The sequence below is a fragment of the Gobio gobio genome, assembly GCF_949357685.1.
Source record: "Gobio gobio genome assembly, chromosome: 2".
NCBI classification, from domain to species: domain Eukaryota; kingdom Metazoa; phylum Chordata; class Actinopteri; order Cypriniformes; family Gobionidae; genus Gobio; species Gobio gobio.
Window position 1 is genome coordinate 44,846,801 of NC_137098.1, and position 22,388 is coordinate 44,869,188.

At 38.8% G+C, this 22,388-nt stretch overlaps 1 protein-coding gene across 7 annotated transcripts; it reads right to left on the reverse strand.

The window, feature by feature from the left end:
* Nucleotides 1–316: 316 nt before the first annotated feature.
* Nucleotides 317–21,120, reverse strand: bbox1 (butyrobetaine (gamma), 2-oxoglutarate dioxygenase (gamma-butyrobetaine hydroxylase) 1). Of its 7 annotated transcripts, XR_013816056.1 has the most exons (10): nt 20,965–21,050; nt 20,472–20,521; nt 15,605–15,988; nt 11,678–11,792; nt 6,479–6,677; nt 3,572–3,677; nt 2,783–2,979; nt 2,227–2,393; nt 1,654–1,965; nt 323–1,405 (listed from the first exon to the last, which is right to left on the reverse strand). XR_013816056.1 is itself a non-coding variant. In XM_079810498.1 (9 exons), the coding sequence occupies exons 3-9, from the start codon at nt 15,959–15,961 to the stop codon at nt 1,805–1,807; spliced, it is 1,302 nt and encodes a 433-aa protein (XP_079666624.1). In that variant the 5' UTR covers nt 15,962–15,988; nt 20,453–20,521; nt 20,965–21,120; the 3' UTR covers nt 317–1,804. The 7 variants fall into 7 exon arrangements, 5 of the variants coding, with proteins under 5 accessions (XP_079666624.1, XP_079666622.1, XP_079666623.1 ...); XR_013816055.1 differs by lacking the exon at nt 20,472–20,521 and having other exon boundaries at nt 317–1,405; nt 20,965–21,064; XM_079810498.1 differs by having other exon boundaries at nt 317–1,965; nt 20,453–20,521; nt 20,965–21,120.
* Nucleotides 21,121–22,388: the final 1,268 nt, after the last annotated feature.

Genomic DNA, 22,388 nt, shown 5'->3' on the forward strand with positions numbered 1-22,388 from the left:
GTACTAATACAATTTCATATCGTACCCAACTTACCCAGTCGACTAAAAATATTGTCGTCGACTTATGCCGCGTTCCAGGCAACCTGTAACCCGTGTTTATCCAACCTTCTACCCGTGAAAGTGCACTGTCTGGAACGGCACTCAAACCCGTGATTTTCCAGCGTCAACGCAGTCGATTGTATCGACCAATCGCGACAGGCCTAGTTTTTTATTATTATTATTCCATCAAAAACCTCTTCATATCCGCAAAATTCAAAAACTGACCTCTGATATAACCACAGTTTTTGTGTAAGTGCATAAATGACAAAGAATATGTCTGGGTATATTATAAATGTATTTTATTGTCATTTTTGAAAAATAAAACAAAATTTGTCAGTTGCCAAACCATTACAAGTAACACTTCAGATCCAACATTTTTTATAAACTAATAGCCGCATGAGCTATATTTGCATTGTTGCTGCATTTATACAAATTGGCCAGTTTTCTTTAAAAACATCATATTTGAGGCTTTTCAAGTATCAAAAGTGCTTAATGTCTACTGCACATGACAATCAGTATACAAGTACTGATCATAATTTAATGAACTATCCAATCTCCATATATCAAAACAGAGATACTTTGTTTTGGACATCAGCTTATAAATAGTTTTGTGCCACATGAAAAAAAAAATTCTCTCTCTGCAAAAGGTCAATGGCCCATCATTGTCCAAAGTACTATTTACAATACAAGCAAATATAAATTGAATGGTTCGTTAATCTACACTAAAATTAAGTGCAAATCAAGCAGAATATTGGAAACAATATTGGTAAAATCAACGTATTATATATTAAAAATGACTGCATTTATACAGTACCATAAATCATGATGGTTTTAGAACAATATTTATGTGGAGAAAAGGGAAACAAACTGACCGTTAAGACATAATCAGAGGTTGGCTAAAACTCTTTTTTAGCTCTGTAGACGCCTCATTTGAAATACATAAAGGCTAAGAGTAATACAATATGTATCAAACTTAGCCTCAAAGTGTGTCATCTCAGGCTTATCCATCAGAGATGTCACTTTTTTACAGCATGTGCTATATGAATGATGAAAACATTGGTAGTTCAAAATAACCCCATTGTATTTGTTTAATCTAGTACCAAACTTCAGGCCGTTGTCCACACAGAACCAAAGTATTTAGTTCTAAACTACATTTTTTTGTCGGTTGTGATCCTTAATATAGTGACTAAAACTAAGTTTAAATCACCTCTGGAAAAAATTGTCCCTTATCAAAAAAAATTACACTGCGCTTTCTAAGTAAGTGTAAGAAAGTGCTGAAGACTCAAATAGCTCCTCAGTAAAAGGCCACAGTAATAGAACATATTAACTACAGAAGAACAAAATTGAAGACTTCAGATGCAAAAGCCTCTAAGTCCGTCCGACACTTTTCTTTAAAATAAGCATTTCTATGTATAGGTTTCTATGTATAGGTTTCTACCTTAGTACCGGTACTTCTGAATGGGCTGAGGCTGGGATTTAGTGGGTTTGAAGTGAACGTATTTTATGAACGTATACTATATGCGCAGAGAGCATTCACTCAGTATCTCATTTTTGACTGAAGTGGCTTTTAGAGGCTTTTGCATCTGAACTCTTCTTATATCTACTTGCCAAAACTGAAATGCCCAACAGAAAATATCACTAGGATCCGAAACTTTTTAAGGCTTTCTTAAATTGTTTTTAAAGTTACTAAGGAGGCATCACCAGAGGACAGATCAGAAATCAATTTTGCTTTCCTATCGTGACTGTAGAGGATGAAGAGACGCGTCTAGCTGTCTCCACGGACAGTCTTCCGGAGGTTCCTGAGACGGGACATGACCTCATCCCAGTCCAGATATGCTCCTTCTAGATGTCTTGAGTTGTGACCGCGTGACAGATAGCTCTTTCGGCCGTGCAACAAACGCCAGTTATCAAAGGTCACCAAGTCACCTGCGCAGAGATAAAATATAAAGTATTTCAAATAAAGTAACAAGTACAGCGACAATGGATTCAATTGGGGAATAATTCTAGTAAAGGTTTTTGAAAACCTTGGAATTAGATTAAATGGAAAAAGTTTCCCAAGCACAGACTTGAGTGTAATCCCAAATTCAAAAGCCTTCTAATGTAGAGAAAACGTTTAAATCGTTGTCTATTAAGCAACTATGACTGTCAACTGCAATAATCTTCAATGGGTAAACATCCCATACTGACCTGGTTTCATTCTGTATGTGAACACATTCTCAGGCCTGCTGAGCAGCTCCACAAAGGCCTTCAGAGACGAGTAGAAAAGCTGAACCTGATGCAGAGGCAGATCCAGGACAGAGTCTCGTGTGGCGTTGTTATAGTTGATCCTCACAACCCGACCCTCGGAGTCCACACTGCACATTACAGACATGTTTGTATTAAAAAATGATGAGGATTTATGAGAACTTTACAGAGTCTTGGTGTCGTTTATTAAAACAACCAGTACAATTCTGTGTTACACTGTGGAAAGCAACTCAAGCATGTAACAACATTAGGATGAAAAATATGATGGCACAAATTTCCTTTTTATAATGGACTATCCCATTAAACATTCATCTGTAGAGATTTCTCTCGCGAGTCACAGTTCCACAACTGACCATGAGATGGTGCCGTTAAGTATATTATTGACGTATAGTCAATGATGATGAGGATTACAAGCGACAAAGCTAATCCATTGCATTAGCTATATGGGATTATGGGAGTATGTAGGCTGTGTGTCTGCTGCAGTCACAGTCTGTCTTACTCTATAATGTGGTTTTTGGACTGCACGCTGAAGTCACAGTAGTCAGAACCGCTGTCTGTGAAGTCAACCCTGAGAGAGGAGAGGATGTTAAACGCTTCAGGATCCTCTCTCCGGAGCAGCTCCGCCATGTGAAACCCATCAACTACTTCACTCTCACCACCCTGTTCAGCCTGACGGACGCAATGTAGGAACTGCACCTACACACACACACACACACACGATGAGAATGAGTTTTTTTGAAAAAGTAAAAATGCAAACAGTTTTGTGTGATGGGTAGATAGGGTAGGGGTAGGGGTAGGGTTAGTGTAGTAGGAGGATAGAATACGGTTTGTACAGTATAAAAACCATTACGTCTATCGAGAGTCCCCACAAAGATAGTGAACCAGACGAAAGAGTAAAACACATTGTGGGGACCCGGCAGCAGTTGTAGAGTATACAAATCATTATGTCTATGGAAAGTCCCCATAAAACATGAAAACACAACATGTGTGTGTAGAGGTATATGTGGTTTATGAGGACACGTGTATAATGACATGGGTATTACAACGTACTTCCTGTGTCCTCATAAACCTCATAAATAAATAAAAACATACTAAACAGTTTTTTTGAAATTCAAAAAAATGGCAAAAGTGTTCTCTGATGGGTAGGTTTAGGGGTAGGGTTAGTGTAGGGGGATAGAATATATACAGTTTGTACAGTATAAAAAACACTATGCCTATGGAGAGTCCCCATAAACCACATATTCGAGAGAGAGGGAGTGAGTGAGTGAGTGAGTGAGTATACACTCACCCCAGGTGGATGGTGCAGAGCAGGGTAATCTGTGTGCAGGCTCAGCTCTCCAGAAGTGTATGCAACATTGTTAGCCATGAGCTTGTCCTGCACTTGCCACGTGTGTCTGTGAAAGCACAGAGGGGACAATGGATCAGAACAGGTGACTGGCCTTGTAAAGTTTTACTGCATCTCTCCATGTATTTATTGTAGGAAACCACCGCTGTAAAATGCTTACTTGATTTAGTACCATCTTGAGAGTAAATCTAAAGACTAAAGGAATCACTGCAATGAACAAAGCAGACACTTTTGTTATGGCAACACACTGCGAGAACTTAATAGTGATTTTTTTTTTTGGTGGTGAATTCTTGATGAACCTGCTCATTGCAAAAAATATATACATTTAAATACATTTAAATTTAAATAATTGTATTGAATCAGTATTTGTTTCTTTTTTTCATAAAATAAATGTTAAATATTAATGAATAAATCTCAATAATTTTTCCTATTTTAAATTGCTTTTTTGTTAGATTTATGCTTTAAAAAGTTCAATGAGGTATGAAAATTAAACTTAATAGATATAAATAGATTCTCTGAATACAAAGGTGTCCCAATTTGCATACTTATGCACTGTTCCATGCCCAGATTAAATAAACAAATTAAAAAAAAATAGTGCATAATTCAAGACAACACAAGTCTTACACAATTTTGTATCTCCTCTCACAATTTTACTGGAAAACAGTACATTACTGCAGTTTGTTAAAGTAAAACAAATATGCAGATTTGCTAGAACAAACCTAGAGAAATACCTCTATAAAAAAAAGGACCAATTTTCTCCTGTTATCAAACTGAAAACAACAGAGGGGAGGGGAGTCGTGGAAGAGGAGTATATGTGGCTTTTTAAAAAGGAAATTAGGCAGATAGTGGTTTCAATTGGTCTGTATTAGAGAGTAGAGACCAGAATCCTCCATGTTGAGACACCACGGTCTCCTCCTTCAACCAGAAGATCCCTAGCCAATGAAGTCTTGATTTGGCAGATGCAATGCTTTTTGTTCCAGTCTGGGTCAGGTGAAGCTGCTTTTTGGCAAGTTTTACTGAGCTCCTGGGGTTAGCATGGTGTTAAATCACTTAGCCTGTCACTTAACAGGTGTCAGCTGAGAGGGAGCTCACATGCAGGACTTTGTGATTACAGCCAGAAGCTCACAGTGTGTCTGTTTCTGTTCTGTCTCTTCTCTCCAGATCCTCTATCTGTCTGATTTCCATTCACTCATCCTTCCCTGTAAAATAAATCTCTGCATGTTCTAATGAAAGGCTTTGTTGTCTGGCAAGAAGAATAAATCAGAATTTTAATGATTTGACTTTGGGCTCACTAATCATCTTCTAGAGTAAATCTAGAGCAATGGAACAGGTTTAACTAACTGTAAAGCAAAGCTCTTTCACATCAGCTCTTAGAGGCAGTGTTCTGAAAACAGAACATTCTTCTGATTGTTGGCCAAGGGTTACAGCACAAAATGCTTTCATCAAATGATGGCGTAGACAGATGACTCATTCCGTGATATCCATGATAATCTTTTACGGAACAGTTCTATGGACCAGCTCTATGGTTGCATTGCCAGTTTTACACACTACTTTACTCCCAAGTCAATAGCCAAGATGTGTGAGGCAGAAACCGACATATTTTGCCTTTAGAAGATTCAAATAAATGCTGTCCTTTTGAACTTTCTATACGTCAAGAATTATGAATGAATGCATCACGGTTTCCACAAAACTATTTAGCAGCACAACCGTTTTCAACATTGATAATAATGATAAATGTTTCTTGAGCACCAAATCAGCATATTAGAAATGATTTCTGAAGGGTCATGTGACAGCTTTGCCATCACAGGAATAAATTACATTTTAATATAGATTAATTATTTTACATTGTAATTATATTTGATTAATTATTTAATTTTAATAACAAAATAATACTCCTTTTACTGTATTTTTCAATTAAATGAATGCAGCCTTGGCCAACCCCGAACTACCAACCCCCCAAAACACCTGGTCCTTTAAATGGCCTTACATTCCTTGGCCGTTGGAAAGAATCCTCAGACCTAATGAAACGGGTGCTCATACCACTACAGATCCCCTACCACGTTTTCAACAGACATTGTGGGTTGAGGGACTTTTTATTTCCTTCGATTATAAACCGGTCCAGATGTAACGCATTAGGGTGGAAGATCAGACCACATTACTCATCACACCATATTACGGTTTCCATGACTGGTGGGTTTGTGCCCTTCGCAGCAGGTTATTTTTTTCTTTCTTTGTAGATCTTGGAGTGAGAATGACAGTTAAAGCATAAATGGCAGTTTTGCCCAGTTTTTGGTGTAAACACAGAGTCACAGATGTTCAAAATTATTTGAACAATTTATGAAATGGTATTTTTGGTAACCTTACACTGCCTGCGACTACTGTGTTTGGAATTTTTCATATAGTTTCCAGTGACAGATTACATATTTTTACATTCTTTTTGCACTATACAGATAGGCAGTCAGTTAAAGAACCATCAAGAAGATTTTCTTGATCAAGAGGAAGGTCAGTGGCTAGGCCAGAAATCTCCAAGTGGATGGACCTTTATTTTTTGTCAAATATATATAGAGTTTATATCTTGCAATTCTGACTTTATTTCTCGCAATTGTGAGATAAAAAGTCACAATTATCTTTTAAAATGTTTTATTCTGTGGCGGAAACAAGCTTCCATAGGTAGGTACTAATGTCAATGGTATAAGAATGACTCCTATTACTCGAATAAGTCTGCTCTATAAAAATGACTGTATATGCAACTTCTGTTAGCGTCTTGCTCACTAATCCATTTGTTAAATCAATCTAAATATAGACATTCCATTGCTTTCATTAGAGAACAGCCAAAGCTACAGACCATACCCATAAAAGGTGAGGCGGAGATAACCAATTCTCTGGCTCAGTCTGGCCACCTGGCCCTGCTCCGATGGGGCCCCCCTCAGGTAGACGATGCCAATGCGTCTCAGAGCCTCTAGCCAGGCCAGTGCAGCCTTGTCATCATGTAGAACCTCCTCGAAGTCTGCTGTGGGGATCTGCAGACCAGAATCCCAATACTCGCGCTCTGAAACACCACAAAGCAATGGCACAACTTAGTGTCTATCACCCTTTAATTTGCTTCTTTAATTTAATTCAACATTCTTTCATGGAAATCAGCCTCTTAGATTGAACTAGTTGAAGCGTTAACTTGTGACCACTCCTAGAAAACCAAGATCCTGAACTACAATCATTACACTAGAAGGATTCCCAAACTTTTTTTGTCAGCCAAGCCCATGGCCTAAAATGTTTACTTAAGTACCCCCTGAGAACGGAGAAGTTAAAAATTCAATAATGTAAAAACACGATTGCATGATCAGTTTTCTGATGGTTGGTTAATGGTCACATGACATGCAGGTAAATGAATATATACATTAAATATTTGTGTATTTTTTTATTTTTATTTGATTTGTTTTTCCATCAACTCACAAACCTCCTACAGTTCCCCACAAACCTCCAGTGGGGAAATTCTGCATTAGAAGGTCCAATGGCAACTTACAAAGCAAAGTCAACAGTGACTCAAGTCAGAGAATGATGTCAGCATTGCTCAAATAGTAGCGAAAATCTTTTCCAAGCTAAACATGTTTCTCTCTCTCTATCTTTCCTATCACTGCAACTCATTCTCCAAGCACCCTAATTTACAATGCAAATAAACACATGATAGAAAGTTCACACTTACTGTATAACCACCTCTAGAGTCGTTCTTCACATAATAAAGGATTTTGTGTGTGTGTGTGTGTGTGTGGGTGTGTGTGTCAGGGTCGAGGCCAGAACACATTGGTCAGAACACTGTGTGAGGGCCTGCATGTTTGACTGTGAATGAACACTGCTGGAAAGTCTTATGTCTACTTCCACAGACGGCCTCTAGAGAAGTGTGACCTGTAATTCACTGCTTGGACCTCGATGGAGTGCAAGTATTTTTCAGCCCTGCACCTCCTTTTCAGCTTCTCTCCATTTAGAAAACTGTTCCACCGGACACATTGTCACAGTAGAGACTGTATGTCAGAGACAATATAGTTCAGGGACAACAACCGAAAGATAAGACCTTCGTCTATCTTCGGAACATAAATTAAGATATTTTTGATGAAATCTGAGAGCTCTCTGACCCCTCCATAGACAGCAATTTAATAAGCACTTTCAAGGTCAAAAAATAAACTATTTGTTAAAATAGTCCATGTGACTCCAGTGGTTCAACCTTAATTTAATGAAGCGACGAGAATACTTTTTGTGTGCAAAAGCAAATGAAAATAATGACTTTATTCAACCATTTAAAAAACTGAGTAGCATTAGCCTGACAAGCCAGACCCACATCAAGATGTTGGGTATGGGAACTCACCATTGGCAGGGCTCAATCTGAGGGGCAGGATAAACGGTTGTCTTTCAAATTCCCTCTGCACGCAATTGGATGGCGCTACAACCAAACAGAGCAATGTGAAGCAGAGCTAGTTGATAGATTAAACTTTCGCCGTATCCGGTCGGCAAAACTCTGAACACATCTTCCTTTCTTAAGTATGACTTCAGTGCCATTCTTTGTTCTTTTCTCAAAAAAAAAGCTTAACTCCAAGTCTTCCAGAGTCACGGCCGAAGCTGATTCGAAAGACCGCTGTTCGCCAGCTGCTTTGTTTACAAGAAGCACGTGTAACCTCCGCAACTCTGCCGTCATTATGTTAAGCCCGCCCACCGACTCTATACACGATGTGATTGGCCTGACCAGAGTTTGTTTTTTCCAGCTCGCAAGTCTATGGAGAGTTGCTAGACTACCCTGGCTGCAAATTAGATTTGCTGCCGCTAGTGTGCGTCTAGATTTCTAGGCTAGAGTAGCATATCACTGAAAAATTAGAACGCGGAGATCAAGTTTATGGTAATGGACGTTTTGTCTCCAATGTGCACTTAAGTGGTAGACCAATCAAAACAGACTGGACCATCAGGCCAATCAGAGCAGAGCAGGCTCGTGGAAAGGAGGGATTCATAGAGACCGATTCATCTGATGAGTAGTTTGAGAATCATTGAAAAATGTGATGTGCAATGTATATTGTGAGAAAATGAAACCTTTGATGTATGTAAACCTGTTGTTGGAGACCTCCAAAACAAAATTAGGAACCTTTAAAATAGTATAATAGGGGCACTTTAAGAAGCTTGACTAAGAAGTCCAGCTGACTAACTAAATTGTGATTCTAATACTAACCATTGTTATGATGAATTGTGTAGTTTGAAAATGACAAAATGCGGTGAAAACAGATAAAAACCCTGAGAGGAAACCTTATTTCTAAATCAGTCACTAAACATGCAATCAAGCTAATGAAAACAAAACCAAAATTGTCTGACACGCAAGGCTGAGAAAATACCCACAACCTCCCTCTAATACTAAGGCCCTGGAATGAGTTTGATCGAGAGAGAGCGAGTGAGCTGGGCACTGGGCCCAGGGTGAAGTGGTTCAGTCGGTCCAGGTCAGTAATTTTCAGCTCTTATAAGCGTGTAATGCTCAATATTCTGTCTCACTGACATACTGTGGTTTCATGGCAGGGCTGATGTCGTCTTCAGAGCCAGAGATTAATATCATGTTATCATTCTGTGCAGCTGGGCCCTCAGAGACTTTAATAAAATTGGACATTACTTTTCAATGACCCTTTCAGTCTCTAAAACAGACGGAAACACATTTATGCACACAAAGGCAAGCAGGAAAAGAAAGGTGTCAGCTTATGTGTGCCTGAACAGTTTCCATCAGCATTGCCTCTGTGAGTTTTCCAGCTATGGTAATGTGAAGCCGTGTCTGCTGCTGGCAGACCGCTATGTCCAGTCAAACTCTGTCAACAGAGTCCCTACTGAGCGCTCAGCACAGAGCAGAGTTCACTAAGAACAGGACAGACAGAAGCTCACAACCAGAGTACAAACCACTTACAGCGATCACTTTCAAAATGGGGTTTGGAAAATTGATTTATATGATTTTAATAACTCAAATTGCATGTGCGAAGCATCCTATATTCAGTTCCTTTGCGCTTCTCAAATGGATTAAGTAAGACACCTCATGTGAGTCAAGCCATTAGTTTTCCATAAACCACTTGGAAAATTAAGGTTTAAATGTACTACTTCAACTGTTATTTAAGTCATCTTAAACGTTGGTCTGTGTCAGTGTGGTCTTTTTCTGTGTGGGAAGGGTGAATGTTTTTTCATCTAATGCAGCAATGTGACCGTTTTGCCATTTTGAGTTTAGATGGGAACAATGAGTGCTCTGAAGGATCATGATGTCATGGCATGCACAATGTCAGCTGAACCAGGACATTTTGTAACCGCAGTAAAGCACACTTGTGCCCTCTTGTAAATGGAACCCTGCATCAACACTAGAAAAACTCCTTTAAGTGAATCAGTTCACTGGGTCATGAAAATCCTACTGTGAGCTGTATACTTTCAAGAAAAAAAAAATGGTTAAAGGCTAGAAACAATGGCTATAATCGAAAGGCTTTATCATAATTACATTATTAATGAGCCTAATAACTATTCTCTCCAACCTCTTAAAATATACACCGTATATACAGCCTTGTTAAGCATTAGAGACTTCTTTCAAAAACCATCAAAACAAATTGACCCCAAACAACTCCAATTTTTTTATAAAAATATATATACACGATTACAATTTAAAAATAGCGGTTTTCTTTTTTAATATATTTTAAAATGTAAGTTATTCCGGTGATGGCAACAGTCACATGATCCTCCAGAAATCACTGTAGTATGCTGATTTTAATGCTCAAGAAACCGTTCTTATTATTATCGATGTTGAAAACAATTTGGCTGCTTAATATTTTTTGTGAATTATAAAAATATTTAATACATATTTTTTGTTAATTTTTTTTTTATTACTAACCCCAAACTCTAACAGTAGTCTATGGATAGAGTAAAAAGATAGATTAAGTAACACCATATAGGACACATTAGTTGTCAATAACTGGTGCTAACCGGTCAGGAAATGCCTAATGTCAGGTTACTGCCCGAGACAGACATATTACAGCAAGGGGAGTGCTTTACAGGCCTCTTTCAGGCAGCTTGAAGCACGTTTAAACGAGAGGTCGCCAGTTAAGGAGCTTTGTTAAACCCATGCAAGCCTTGTATGTTTTACACCTCAGCTAGAAGCAGACACTTGTGATGTGTAGTGTTGTCTTTCACGGTTTTAGGGGGCACAAGGGGATGCCTTTTGTGCCTTTAAACTAAACAGCAGCATAATTTCCTAAACTTTAGAGAGGAAATCACAAGGTTGAAAACAACAGTAAGATCCGTAAAACTAAAGAACATTTGTGGTGAGCAGAATCCGTTTCAAATCCCTATTGACATGCATTAATTTTGAAAATCTAATCTTAAAATCTCAAGACACACAAATATGTGCAAGATGCTTGTTCTGGCAGACAGATTGTTCAGTCTCCTCCAACCACGGCATCCCTCAAGTGCGGTGTAGGCTATAAGCACAACAGCTCACTCTTCTCAAATGGCCTTAAATCTATATTCCATGTGGCAGGAAATGGAAAAAGTCTTTCCACTCAGGGGTGATTCTAGGGAGACATGCCTGCACACTACAAAAGTAACTGCTGTCCAGACCACACGTGCTACAGATTCATTCAAATAATGCACAAATGTGAGCCTACATGGGTGCATTAACTTTATATGAAGCTATCCTAAAAATGTCTAAATTCAAGACAAAAGCCATCCAGTCTTCATTTTAGAAAATGACATTTGAGTGCCTTAATAGGATATCAACAGATAGGTCTTAATTCACCCCACACTCAAGTAGTTTGTACATTAATCAAGATCATAGCTATAACAGCAGGCTGAAAGCATCTCAGCAGCGTAACTGAACTGCAGTTTTATACAGAAAATAAAGTGAGTTTCCAGGTTGCTAAATAGAATACTTCCCTTAATAATGGCAATGCATTATAAACCATAGAAAGGTTAAATATGTATACTGAAAGTAAATAGAAAAATAGGTAAATGGCTAATACAAAGATCATGGCAACGAAGACAAATAGATTATGATGAACCCACCATTAAGGAAGAGCTCCTCTTGCAGAGCCTGTCTCGCCTCAGGGGAAAAACAGCGTTTCTTCAGCCAGTCAGGATCAAACTCACTACTGTGCTGATCAGGCCAAGTTATGGACACCTACAATGATGATAAAAGGAAATGTTTCTTGAGCATATGCAAACATGTAAACTTGGGCTGAAAAGACCAGCATAGCTGCTCAGTAGTATGTAGGCCTACCCACCAAACTAGTAGAGTCCCCACCAAACTTCATAACCGTTTTAAAACCAGCAATACTACAGCAGATATACACTCACCTAAAGGATTATTAGGAACACCATACTAATACTGTGTTTGACCCCCTTTCGCCTTCAGAACTGCCTTAATTCTACGTGGCATTGATTCAACAAGGTGCTGAAAGCATTCTTTAGAAATGTCGGCCCATATTGATAGGATAGCATCTTGCAGTTGATGGAGCTTGTGGGATGCACATCCAGGGCAAAGATGCTCTATTGGGTTGAGATCTGGTGACTGTGGGGGCCATTTTAGTACAGTGAACTCATTGTCATGTTCAAGAAACCAATTTTAAATGATTCGAGCTTTGTGACATGGTGCATTATCCTGCTGGAAGTAGCCATCAGAGGATGGGTACATGGTGGTCATAAAGGGATGGACATGGTCAGAAACAATGCTCAGGTAGGCCGTGGCATTTAAACGATGCCCAATTGGCACTAAGGGGCCTAATGTGTGCCAAGAAAACATCCCCCACACCATTACACCACCACCACCAGCCTGCACAGTGGTAACAAGGCATGATGGATCCATGTTCTCATTCTGTTTACGCCAAATTCTGACTAACATCTGAATGTCTCAACCATAGACTGTAAAAAAATATGGACGTAGTGTCCGTGACGTCACCCATAGGATTCTGATGAGCCGTTCTGAAGCGCAAAGTAGGGACGAGCCATCTTGGCAGCGCGTCATCGCGCGTCACTCCCGGATAACAGAAAATGGGCAAAAAGGCGGGACGTGAGCGGAGCTTAAGTGACGCGATGACTAACAGACAGCAGATAAATGGCTATCCACCTGTCACTCGAAATGGCCACGCCCTTATTTATGCAGAATTTTAAGGCTTTATATAATGTAAACGAATGAGTTATAAAAAAAAAATCACCCCCCTCACAGTTGTCATGAAGGGCAAAATGAGCCGTATAGACCAAAAGCACAATTTGTACCAGGCTGTAAACATGTTTTATTCTGCTGTAAAGTTGGCCATTTTAACATGGGGCTCAATGAGATTCAGCTCCCTTCTGGATCCTGTCCCTTGCGGCCAGTCGATGAATTGCAGTTTGAGGCACTTCCTTATTGGCTTCAAGAGAAACTGCGGGAGGTTGCCGCTTGGTCTCAACAGAAATCGAGACTCATCAGACCAGGCAACATTTTTCCAGTCTTCAACTGTCCATTTTGGTGAGCTTGTGCAAATTGTAGCCTCTTTTTCCTATTTGTATTAGAGATGAGTGGTACCCGGTGGGGTCTTCTGCTGCTGTAGCTCATCCGCCTCAAGGTTGTGCGTGTTGTGGCTTCACAAATGCTTTGCTGCATACCTCGGTTGTAACAAGTGGTTATTTCAGTCAAAGTTGCTCTTCTATCAGCTTGAATCAGTCGGCCCATTCTCCTCTGACCTCTAGCATCAACAAGGAATTTTCGCCCACAGGACTGCCGCATACTGGATGTTTTTCCCGTTTCACACCAGTCTTTGTAAACGCTAGAAATGGTTGTGCATGAAAATCCCAGTAACTTCAGTTTGGAGTTCAGGAGATTGCCTTGACCAGGACCACACCCCTAAATGCATTGAAGCAACTGCCATGTGATTGGTTGATTAGATAATTGCATTAATGAGAAATTGAACAGGTGTTCCTAATAATCCTTTAGGTGAGTGTACAGTGTTTCGATGCGGTCGCATTAACAAAATGTAGAAGAAATTTCACAGGCAAAAAAGGTCAACTGTCCATTGTCAATAATAGGGTTGCCACCCGTCCTGTGAAATACGTAATTGTCCCGTATTTACAAGCAAAATGACACGTCCCGTATTTTACATAGTTCCAAACATAGTTCAATAAGCACACAAGGATTTTGCAATGTGGAGAATACTGATAGTAAATATAAAGAAATCAATTTCACAATAAGTAGTACAGAAGATAATTTGCACGTTATTGCGTTTTAGCGGCTTTCTTGCCATAGCGGCGGAGTCTCGAGAAAATGCGCTGTAAACTTGCGCGTTTTTTTAAAAACATGTTGAGTCGCGTCGCGTCCACCGTTTCAACGCAAGAGGATCTCCAGATATTGGGCTGAATAGAAAAAAAGGTATCAATGGGTCTGTCCAGTAATTCACGATGAACCTCAGGCAAACTGCACACTTTGCAGAGAAGCATTTCAGTCTGATTTAAGGCAGCATACGGTGACAGACACATCCGTACTTCTAAAGGTATAGACCTTTTTTTTTTTTAAGGATAATATATTAATATACTATTCCATACATTATCAGAGCTTGGCAGACAGAATTATTATTTTTTTTAGACAGGTTAATTAATAGATTATATCCTAATTAATGTTATTATTAATGTATCATTTAGCTAGGCTATATTAATCATACATAATAAAAAATACTGTCATATAAAAGTTTGACATTTAAAAAAATATTTAGATAAAAAAAATGGGACAAATAATTACATAATAATAGTCATAATTGAAGTAAATAAAAAAAAAAAACATTATAATTTAATTTGAATTTTTTTAATTCAAAAAAGTGATTACTGGTTCAGAATGACTGCTTAAAGGGACAGTTCACCCAAAAATGAAAACTCTGTCATTATTTACTCACCCTCAAGTTGCTCCAAACATGTATACATTTCTTTATGTTGAACACATAGGGAGATACATTCCTACTATGGAAGTCAATGGTACCCCCAAAGCAGCCTGGTTACAAACTTTCTTCAAAATATCTTCTTTTTGTGTTCAACAGAAGAAAGAAACTCATACAGGTTTGGAACATTATGAGGGCGAGTAAATGACAGAATTTTCATTTTTGGGTGAACTATACAAAATAGGCTGCTAAAGAGTTCTTTAGAAATAAATAAAATAATCAAATGTATAACAATATAAAATGTGTTGTCAAGTTGTCATGTTGAAATAATCAGTTCATGACTTATTCTTTATTTGTGTCCTTTATTTTATTTTTATATATTTATTTTTTGGTGTATCTTGAATGGTGGTCCCTTATTTTGCCACACTGAAGGTGGCAACCCTATGTATGAACAACATTACAGACAGAAGTCACATTAAAACCAAGCAGCTTTTCTGTTGGTCAATGTGAAAGTTGAACCTGATGCGAAATCTGCATGGAGAAATCTTTCTCTTTAACACAAAATAAATGACTGGTTTATTTCTCATTTAAATTACTGGATTTTGATTGCGAAATTTTGCAGAAAAACAGTAATAGTGGCTGGATTAAAACATTAAAGATTAAGATTAAAGATGCAGAGTCAGGTTAAAAGGAATAGTCCATCCAAAAATAAAAATAAATTTTGTTCACTCATTTCATTTCATATTTATGATGACTGCTGTTCTTTGCCATATGAATGGGGACGAGGCCTGTCAAGTTTCTAAAAAGACAAAACCACTAGAGTGCATGGAAGGTTAGCAGTCAATAAACCTAAAATACAGCGCACCTAAGGACTACCTTTATTTTATGCTTATTGAATGCAACAGCTTTAATTCCCATCTACTATCATTATAATCAAAAGAGAAGTGTGGACATTCTGCAAAACATCTTTTTACAGACATTTCAGCAAAACATCTTCATTCCCATTTGAAATGACATGATGACGACGAAATGATAACAAATTTCTATTTAGGGTGAACTATCCCTTTAAGCTTTGCTTACCAAGACCAACCTTATTGTCCATCAGCTGTACTTGGTCCATTCCGGTGTGCACGTCCAGATCTGACAGCAGCAGACGGCGTGCTTGTGCTGACTGCAGCGTGCAGAGAGGACACTGGCAGTTATCCCTCAGCCAGGTGAACGGATACAAACTACAACTCCCATCATCCCAATTAATCTGCAGTAGTCTCTCCTGATCCAGTGCCTGGGCCTGCCTCACTCCAGGACTCCCCCCAGCGAAGGGCAGAGGAGCCGCTGCCAGGGTCTGATTCCCAATACGAGGCGTCTTGACCAGTTGAGGACGACTGCCCGTCCCTTTCAGTGCCTGGAAAGCACCTCTGGACACCCAGCGAGTAAGATAGGACAACATCCTGATCTGGGAGTAGCTGCTGCTAGTCTGACGAAACAGAAAGTACGAGGTTATTGTGTTCATGTAACATCCACACCCCTTCACATCACCTTTCACCCAATAATGAGTCACCACAGCAGAATGTACTGTTGTAAACACTGAATATGATTGAAGCAAGCAGCACACAGGTGTGTCAAAATAACTGCTTTAAAACAAATGCAAAATCCTTTTTCCGTCTTAAAGGTCCCATGGCATGGCATTTTTCTATTATTTTATTATGTTTCCTGAGGTGTACTTATATTGTTAGTATGATTTTTACATCATAAAATGTCATAATTTAGAAATAAAAGGCATTTTTTCAATACTGATGTTTGTCCTCTGGCTGAATGCCCTGCTTCAAGAGGCGTGTCTGCTGTGAGACTTCAGTAAAAACGCCCACTGTTGTGATTGGCTGACATCTTTGCATTTTAAATGAGCGGAGGGGGCGAGCAGGCACGAGCTGCTGCTGCCAGAGAGACGGATGGACCTGAGTTCACTTCACATCAGTTCTGTCAGTCTCAGTTCAGTGCTGTTGTAGTTACAGCATATACTTCAGGTTATTAGTTTATTTCTAGTCGGAGGGACTGTCACTCATGTCAGAAAGTTAGTAACTTTAGTAAATTATGGATCAGCGCTGACTCGAGACGCGAACCGTTTAGAACGATTCAGTCCGATTTGGTGAACTGATTCGGTTCACTAAAAAGAACCGGTTCAAAAGAATGATTCATTCGCGAACCGGACATCACGGAGACGGAGCGATTGCTAACAAAGTTATTTATAGTAACTACTGAGTTGTGAGAGCGCTGTCTGTCAGCGCGAGTTTATTGTGTTTGTATCTGAGAGTTCTGAATAAACACGAGTTCCAGTCACACCGAGTCCGTCTTCATCATTATTACCAACTTTGTAACACATGCAATGTACCATTACAGCTGTCGAGATGAACGAGTTACGAGTAAGTGTTGATAATAGCATTATTCTTAGACATGTTCCTATCATATGAAAAGCCTCAGTGACGCGCATTGAGTACACAGCGCAAACAAAGACACAACAGCAGTAATCGAATGTAATCCAGTTTATTGTGGGGATAGCTGGCTAGCCTAGCCGGATACCCTCACGCTTACCCTCTGCTTTATCTCGCGCCGCGTAAGGCGCCTCCGCTGTGGGCCAGATGCAGTACTGGGGGTCGGGGATGTTGGAGGCCGACCGGTCAGCCCGAGCTTCGGTGTGTGTGCGGTTTATCTCTAAAGCTGTGGCTCTCTATGTTGAGCAGAAACGACTGTATGCACATTTTAGAACAGATAGACGCGACGAGGACGTACAAAAACACTGACTCACAAGATCGAAAACACTTTTCTGTCGAGAGAGAGAGAGAAGCCGCAGTGTGTGCACGAATAATAAATAATTAGCTACACATAAGAAATCAATGATCACAGATCAGAAGGAACTGAAAAAAGACTTCTGTTTTCATTTGTACATCCAAACACTGAGAAACTGCCAGCATTCACTCGTTCACAAGTAATGATCTCTCTCGAGCGTTTGCATGGGCGTGCCAGATTCTCTGGGCGGAGGAAAGGGAGGAAACCGTTCCTGCTTGGACGTCAAACCAGGAGACTTCAGGATTGGCTCGTCTGGCCTGTCATTTTCTCAAAGGCAGAGAAAGACAGCCAGAACTCGGGTTTTACACCGATCAACATTTCTATCCACTTGGGGACAATATTCAGGCTAGGGGAACTCATATTAATGTTGAAAAACCTCATAAAATGAAAATTTCATGCCATGGGACCTTTAAGAATCATATTTTGTTTTTTAATAAATTAACTATTTGGAGTTATTTTTTTCTCATAAAGAATTCTCATTACAGATGTATCTTCTTAAATTGGTGATTGAATATCTTTAACACTTGATGTAATAAGGAGTTGCAAAGAAACTAAAATGGGCTCTGCTGTACAGGGAGTGCAGAATTATTAGGCACGTTGATTTTCTAATCATATTTTTTTTCCAGGCACATTTGACCAATTCCAAACCACAGTAATCCTAATAACTACTATTGATTTAGTATTTAATAATGTATAAGTGATATATAATTGTTCATGAAGGCTGGAAATGAAAATCCCCTTATATTCAGGTGTGCAGAATTATTAGGCATGTTTTCTTTTACAGATAAATTGAGCCAAAAAAAGAGATTTAATTCAGACTGAAAAGTCAAAAAGTATTAAATGCCCATGAGAAGGATGCAATACTAATGCAATACTAGACATTGCAGTTAAGGCATGACCATTGGACAGTGAAATGCTCGTTGGGTCAGCAGGGTCAGACAAAAACATGTGGCGGAGAAAAGACACCTGTTAACTGCAAAATAATTAAGAATTAAGGTGAAGAATTAAGGGTGAAACCATCAGGAACCCTTTAGTCTCCAGCGCCACCATTTTCCAGAACTGCAACCTACCTGGAGTCTCCAGAAGTGCAAGGTGTCAGGATCTCAGAGACTTCAGTTAGGTAAAGAATCCTAAAAAATGACCCCCACTAGATAAGAATCACAAGCTGAAGTGTTGTAAAATACATGAAGAAGGTTTTTTTATAGGCTTTATGGACAGATAGGTTGAGAGTGACTCTTGAAGGACCAGCACCACATCCTCTAGTACCACTGTTTGAAGAATTCATCTTCCAGAATCTGGTTAATATCAATATCAAGAAATATCAAGTTCATTTTAGTCCATCCTGAAGTACGTTTTGCAGAGATGGACTAAAAATGAACTCCCAAAACGTACAGCCAGATTCTGGAAGATGAATTCTTCAAACAGTGGTACTAGAGGATGTGGTACTGGTCCTTCAAGAGTCACTCTCAACCTATAAAACCTATAAAGCCTATAAAAAAGCAGGCTTCATGTATTTTACAACACTTCAGCTTGTGATTCTTATCTAGTGGGGGTCATTTTTTAGGATTCTTTACCTAACTGAAGTCTCTGAGATCCTGACACCTTGCACTTCTGGAGACTCCAGGTAGGTTGCAGCTCTGGAAAATGGTGGCGCTGGAGACTAAAGGGTTCCTGATGGTTTCACCCTTAATTCTTCACCTTAATTCTTAATTCTTTTGCAGTTAACAGGTGTCTTTTCTTCACCACCTGTTTTTGTCTGATCCTGCTGACCCAATGAGCATTTCACTGTCCAATGGTCATGCCTTAACTGCAATGTCTAGTATTGCATTAGTATTGCATCCTTCTCATGGGCATTTAATACTTTTTGACTTTTCAGTCTGAGTTAAATCTCTTTTTTTGGCTCAATTTATCTGTAAAAGAAAACATGCCTAATAATTCTGCACACCTGAATATAAGGTGTTTTTCATTTCCAGCCTTCATGAACAATTATATATCACTTATACATTATTAAATACTAAATCAATAGTAGTTATTAGGATTACTGTGGTTTGGAATTGGTCAAATGTGCCTGGAAAAAAAATATGATCAGAAAATCAACGTGCCTAATAATTCTGCACTCCCAGTATAGTCATCAAACTACTTGCAGAATGATTTCACTACCGATCAAACGTTTGTAGTCAGTCAGATTTTTTATGTTTTAGAAAGCAGTCTCTGATGTTCAACAAGACTGCATTTATTTGATAAATTAAGTGAAATAGAATTTTTGCTGTAACTAAATGTCTTTAGTATCACTTTTAATAATTTTAATGCATCCTTAAGTAAAAGTATTAATTTCTTTAAAGTAAAAAACTTACTGAATTTTCGAACAGTAGTTAAATAGAAAAATGAATGTTTATTTATTAACATAGGTGACTGGCAGTTTGTTGTGCTGTTGGTCTGAGAATCCAAAAGCTCTAGCTGAGTCTTATCTTTGACAATACTAAATGCAAACAGTATTACATCAAAGTAACCAAGATTAAAGCGAGCTAATCCAGGGCTAAGGTGACTTGACACTGCCACACTTATCAAACCATGACTTACTCAGCACTTCAATTACACTTACACTAGTAAGAATAATTTGACACTTTCGTGTGCACCACTTCAAAGAAACACTCAAGGCTACCTTTGTGCTGCGTTTCATAACCCAAACAATAATGAAAACAATAATTTATGTACATTTAGAATGTGTAATTATGAGTGTTGTTAATCCATTAATCCCAGTTATTTTATTCTGTTGATAGCTGTGGTTTGTTGTGAGGTTTATACAACATTATAATATTGTTGTAATAATCTATAGAAAAAGTAATCTAAAACAAAGTAAGTAGCCTATTTTTGGCTTTATAAATACCATGTTATCTTTAAAATATAACACTTACCATTTTCCTCACAAATTACAGAAGGGGTTTTATACGTGAAAATGCATAGACCTAGTTTTTATATCGGGCAGCAATGCAATAATCACATTTGTGGGTCCATGATATAAAATAAATATAATAAACGATATGTTCAGTGTATCGTAAACAGACCTTTGAACATTGGTTATGTAATGTGCAAGCACCTTAGCTCATGTGACCTACATGTCTCAGGGAACACGGAAGTAGGTGAAAGGTCACCACTCCATTTCCCCCTGCAAACAAACACATCGCCTCCAGCGTTACGACAGCGCACACACACACACACACACACACACAAACGTTGTAGTTGCCATAGAACAGAAATCAAACCAACTTCAGCATATTGTCTTTATTTAGACTTGATAGCCAAATATTTATCTGCCTCTGTTATTTCCGGGTATTTTTTAACACCCATCCTGTTTCTAGCGCGCTTTATTAAATAAACTGTGAAGCAACTGACAAAAGGAGGTCTACCCTATACAGTTATTCATTCGTGAAATGGCACGCGCCGTTAGTAGCGTAGTCTATAATAAACATACACAACGCTATCGATTCGTCAGACATGATACACGCGAACTTCCGTTCATTACATAGAATTCAGTCACTGTATTTTAATTTTTGTTATTTAAATTTGATGAGAAATGAAGAGAAAATACAAACAGCATATGGCACTTACCGTGAAGACGTGGGTAATGTAGCCGCGGTTATTTCAGCCTTATATAGTGCTGAGAAGCGTGAGAACTCACTGTGCTGGAAGTGGGTGAAGGGTCACATGCACTATAACGCTGCCGCCGCACACACACACACACACACACACACACTGTAATCAACTGATGTGTGCGCTACACTGGATCTGACTCTAGCCAAAATTACGTGCAGCTTTGCTCGACAACTGCTTTTCAATGCTTGTTATTTTGTAACTGCATTTTATTGGCGCTTGTGGATTACTATACATATTTAAATGAATAGGCAATTTGCATTTGTAAATATATATTTTAAACTGCATTATACTACATTATAAAGTAATGTTACTTGAATACCTGAAATTATTTCGTTTTTCATTACACAAAATACTTTGGATATAAGATGTCCCCTTTTAAATAAACTTTTTTTAATGTTAAAAACAAAATTAAACAAAATATCATATCAGAACTTTTGCACATTTAAAATAAAAATTACAACAATGCCACTGAAAACCAAAGTGACAAAATGCCACTTTGGTGACAAAATGTCACTTTGGTTTTCAGTGGCATTGTTGTAATTTTTAGTTAGTTTTTTTCTGTGTGAAATGATTTCACACAGAAAAAACTAACTGCATAACTTCATATATCCACTGTACACGTCACAGGCAGACTTTGACAGCCCAGGTCTCTTTTTTGAAGATTGTTCGATCAGCATATCTTTATTAGTTTAGCAACTCTCGGTAGACCTGAGAGCTGGAAAAACCAAACTCTGGTCAGGCCAATCACAGCGTGTGTAGAGTCGGTGGGCGGGCTTAACATAATGACGGCACGTCACTGCAGAGTTGCGGAGGTTCTGCGTGCTACTCGTAAACAAAGAAGCTCACGAACAGCGGTCTTTTGAATCGGCTTTGTCCGCGACTCTGGAAGACATGGAGTTAAGCTTTTCTTTGAGAAAAGAACAAAGAATGGCACTGAAGTCATTCTTAAGAAAAGAAGATGTGTTCGAAGTTTTGCCGACCGGATACGGCGAAAGTCTATAAACTAACGTTAGCTCGGCTTCACCTTCTTCATTGCTCTGGTTGGTTGTAGCGCTATCTTGTTGCGTGCAGAGGGAATTTGAAAGACAACCGTTTATTCCGCCCCTCGGATTGAGCCCTGCCAATGGCGAGTTTCCAGACCCAACATCTTGATGTGGGTCTGGCTTGTCAGACTATATCTTTAGCTTTAATAATTAATTGCCAGTTAAGGTTAGTACATGTAATGGCAAAAATGAATTAGTTGACATCACTAATAAGAGACAAACCTTTTAAAGATTTATTTTCCTTGCAAGAAAGAGCCACGGTCAGTGCAGCCGCTCGAGGCTGCCTTGAGTGTGGACTGAGGCAACAAAGCCACAAGCTTCTTATACCCTCAATGT